General features: G+C 42.7%; 1 protein-coding gene across 2 annotated transcripts; it reads left to right on the top strand.

The window, feature by feature from the left end:
- Window positions 1-1924: 1924 nt before the first annotated feature.
- LOC125427069 (gastrula zinc finger protein XlCGF7.1-like) lies at window positions 1925-3014 on the top strand. Of its 2 annotated transcripts, none has more exons than XM_048486069.1 (2): window positions 1925-2759; window positions 2931-3014. In XM_048486069.1, the coding sequence occupies exons 1-2, from the start codon at window positions 1936-1938 to the stop codon at window positions 2980-2982; spliced, it is 876 nt and encodes a 291-aa protein (XP_048342026.1). In that variant the 5' UTR covers window positions 1925-1935; the 3' UTR covers window positions 2983-3014. The 2 variants fall into 2 exon arrangements, with proteins under 2 accessions (XP_048342026.1, XP_048342027.1); XM_048486070.1 differs by lacking the exon at window positions 2931-3014 and adding an exon at window positions 2870-2895 and having other exon boundaries at window positions 1925-2783.
- Window positions 3015-3996: the final 982 nt, after the last annotated feature.

The raw sequence follows: 3996 nt of genomic DNA, 5'->3' as shown, positions 1-3996 counted from the left end.
GTGATACTAGACACAGTGTGTAGCACGCTTCTCTTTTTGATACTGGACACAGTGTGTAACACACTTCTTTCTGTGACACACCTCTGAAGATGCCAGCCACAGAGACAGGAGAAACGTTAGGAACAAGATCTACCAGACCACAGCCACACCGCCCAAAAAGCCCACAACAACCAGTTGTGTCCGGCCATAAACGCACATGTCACAAGATGAAATCACACAAATACATGAACTTCCTCAGTTTTGTAATTAAGATTTATTTGATGCTCTCTTTGTTTGGAGTGTCCTTAGAGTTGTCAAGCTGAATATGGTAAGACACAATTTCTCGCACCCACACCCATTCTGTATGGGAGCTGCCACCTTCTGATCTTCAGGTATAATCAATGATTTAAGAGGTGCCCTTTCTTAGACCCCAACCTGAAAATAGTCATTTTATTCATCCGCAAAAGCCTCTGAGGGCAGGGAAGGCAGCTAAGCCGAGATGCTGAGGCTTCCACTCTGGGGGTAAAAGTGACCCCAAGAAAGTCCAGTAAGAGGGTTGCTGGGTTCCACGTGGGGCCTGGAGTTCTCCTGGAATTACGGCTGATTTCCAGACTCCAGAGGTCCGTTCCCCTGGAGAAAAGGGTAGCTTCAGAGATGGGACATCATGACATCTATGTATGAAACCACGTCCCATTGCTGGTCACTTGAACTCTGCAAAAAGCAGCAGGCCTTTTTTGGCTTTGATGAGTAAAAATGGGCATGGGGGGAAGGGAGCTTCTTCTTCAATCAATCAGAAACCTTTATTAGGCATAGAAACCATCATTGATCAAAATTACAATAGAAAGCGCTATTGCACATCATGTAAAACACGCATTAAAAATGTGGCTACAGCTTCAGACATTTTGATATGAGGGTTGTTCAATAACTTAGTCATTTTTGTTTTATCTGAGGTCCCTTCCGCACATTAAAAATAATGCGTTTTCAAACCACTTTCACAATTGTTTGCAAGTGGATTTTGCTGTTCCGCACAGCTTCAAAGAGCACTGAAAGCAGTTTGAAAGTGCATTATTCTGCATGTGTGGAATGAGCCTGAAAGAATTGTAAATCCTGTCGGTAATAAAACAGCCAAATCAGCTCTGGTGTTGTTATATTTTGGGGAATAGAGCAAGGCATGAGGGAAAAACTGGCAACGTCGCTCGGTAAGTGGGATATTTAAAAAGCGGCCATGCAGTGAAGCTGAAGGAAAAGAATTACATCTTGCTCTAGTCATGACCCTTCTGAGATTATGGTTAAGTTGTTCCAAGTAAATAGCAGGGCGAGGTTTCTGGGGGATAATCCCCCAGAAACCTATAAGGACTCCTTGTTCCAGGACGGGATTGGAACTCCCAGTGAATTTGATGGGTAGAGAGTTCTGGTCAGGAAAAAGTGAAATGCTCCTTCACACAACTTGTGACACTCATTGTTCAGCCGTTGTGATGCCCATAAAAGGGGATTAGACAAATTCATGGAAGCAGTTCCACACATGGGTTACAATATTCACATCACTCCTTTTCAAATTAGTGGGACTCAAGGTGGGTCAGAAGAAAAGAATAAAAACCTCAGCCAAGCTCTTCTGCCTTGTGAATAAGCAGAGCCTCTCTCACAACTTGCTAGAAAGTTTTACAGATCTGATACAGCAGGTTCTCAAGATCTTTTAAATTGTATATTAATGTATACTTTAATGGACAGCAGCAAGAAAGTCACTGAAGTGTTTTGTCTGTGGATGGAACTTTAATGAAAGATCAGATTTCCTTATGTGGGTGCTAACAAGATCCCTCTTTTTATTCCATCAAGAGATGACCAGTGGAGTGAGGGCAACGAGCAAGTTCAAGGAGCCATTAAGCCAGAGAAAGTAGAAGAATGGAGATTTGAAAGTGCTTGAATCAAGGCAAACCAGAAAAGCGGACAGGAAGTCACATGGCTGAGAAGAGGGATGAATCTATTCCTGACCAAGGACAGGATTGCCATAAAGTAATCCACACAGTAGAGGAAACATGTAAGTGCGTGGAGTGTAGAATGAACTTCTCAGATCACAGCCAATATGAAATCCATTTGCAAATACACAGTGGAAAGAAGTCACATCAATGTCTGGAGTGTGACATGACTTTCCTTAGCAGGGCAAAGCTCCTGAGGCATCAAAGAACACATCAAAGAGAGAAACCTTCTAGTTCCTCAAACTGTGGCAAGAGCTTGTCACAAAAATCAGATTTTTTTCAACACCAAAGGACTCGTTCAGGAAGGAAGGCATTAATCTGCTTAGAGAGGAAACAGACCTTTTCTGGTAGAAGAAAGGGTAATGTACATATTCCAAAACACAGCATAATGGGAGCACAACAATGCTTTCAGTGCGGGAAGTTCTTCAGCTGCAGGTCAAAGCTCCTTGTGCACCAAAGAACCCACACAGGAGACAAACCTTTTGAATGCATAGACTGTGGAATGAGATTCAGTCAGAGAGGCAATCTCCAACAGCATCAAATAACTCACACAAGTGAGAGACCGTTTGAATGCCCAGAGTGTGGAAAGAGATTCAGTAACAGTACCATTCTCCAACGACATCATATAACTCACACAAATGAGAGACCTTTTGAATGTTCAGTGTGTGGAAAGAGATTCAGTCGGAGTGGCAATCTTCAACTGCATCAAAAAACTCACACAAACGAGAGACCTTTTGAATGCCCAGAGTGTGGAAAGAGATTCAGTCAAAGTAGCCATCTTCAAAGTCATCGAATGACTCACACAAAATGAGAGACCTTTGGAATGCCCAGCAGAGTGGAAAGAGATTCAATGTTAGTAGCAGTCTACAACTTGATCAAGGAACTCACACAAATGAGAGACCTTTTGAATGCTTCGAGTGTGGAAAGCGATTCAGTCAGAGTAGGTATCTTCAAAAGCATGAAGCAACCTGCCACAAATGAGAGACCTTTTGAATGTTCCGATTGTGGAAAAGAGATTCAGTCAGAGTAGGTATCTTCAAAACTACATCAAAGAACTCACACAAAGGGGAGAGACTTTTTTGAATGATCTGAAAAAGGAAATTCAGTCATAGTGGTGCTCATCAACAACATCCAAGAACACAGGGGAGAACCTCCTTAGTATTTGCTTTGAATGTGGAAAGAGATTCATTCAGAGGGGCCAAGGTTCAATAAGCACTCAAAAGATCCAAACAGGGGAGACACCTTTTGAGTGCTCAGAGTATGGAAAGAAATTGAAATAGTCTAGCAATCTGGGTCTGACACCTAAGAACTCCTTGTAGACACAGAGAAGACCTTTTCGAGTGCTCACTGTAATGTAATGGCTTTCTCTCCTCAGATGTAAGTAACTCTAATTTGATCCACCATCTTTTCCTGTTTTTTCTTAAGAGCACCCTAATTGAAATTCTGAAGTACATTGTAGAAAATGTTCCATCACAGAGGCATGAGGTCACTAGGGCTTCTATGTGAAAGAAGGCTCGGCCCGCCACATGTTTTTTATCCTTAGCAGAGTTGAATAATGCACGTGTGGGGAATAAGAGCTCCTGGTAGTTGGAGATTATCCCTATTTGTAGTTAGCAGAGCGGCACGGGTGGCTAGAACACAGCAGAAGCCCTTACCTCAAAAGCTTACACAAAAGAAAGTCGGAGTCAGTTGTAGTTTCTAATCTAATAAAAAGAGTATTTATTAGTGAACTCCATTCTGGATAGGTAGGTAGGATAGGTAGAAGGTAGGTTCACTATGCTATCCTAATCTAGCTGGATGGGGATGGATGCACGGAGCACCCGTCCACCCTCTAGGCATGGTTGAAAGAAGAAGATGGTGGGGGGTCGAGGAAGGAGCCGGAAGGAAGGAAGTCCTTGAGAATATCAGTCTAACATCAAAGGGATAGCGCCAGCATGATAGAGTAAAGGTGTCAGTTCCTAGGTCCCTATCTAGCCACTGGCTATCTATAGTTAAAAAAAAAACCCTATAGGATGAGGCAGAAACAGCGTAACAGCATAAAGTT

This window comes from Sphaerodactylus townsendi, linkage group LG02, assembly GCF_021028975.2.
Source record: "Sphaerodactylus townsendi isolate TG3544 linkage group LG02, MPM_Stown_v2.3, whole genome shotgun sequence".
In the NCBI taxonomy this organism is placed as follows: domain Eukaryota; kingdom Metazoa; phylum Chordata; class Lepidosauria; order Squamata; family Sphaerodactylidae; genus Sphaerodactylus; species Sphaerodactylus townsendi.
This window is presented reverse-complemented; position numbering and strand designations above follow the sequence as displayed.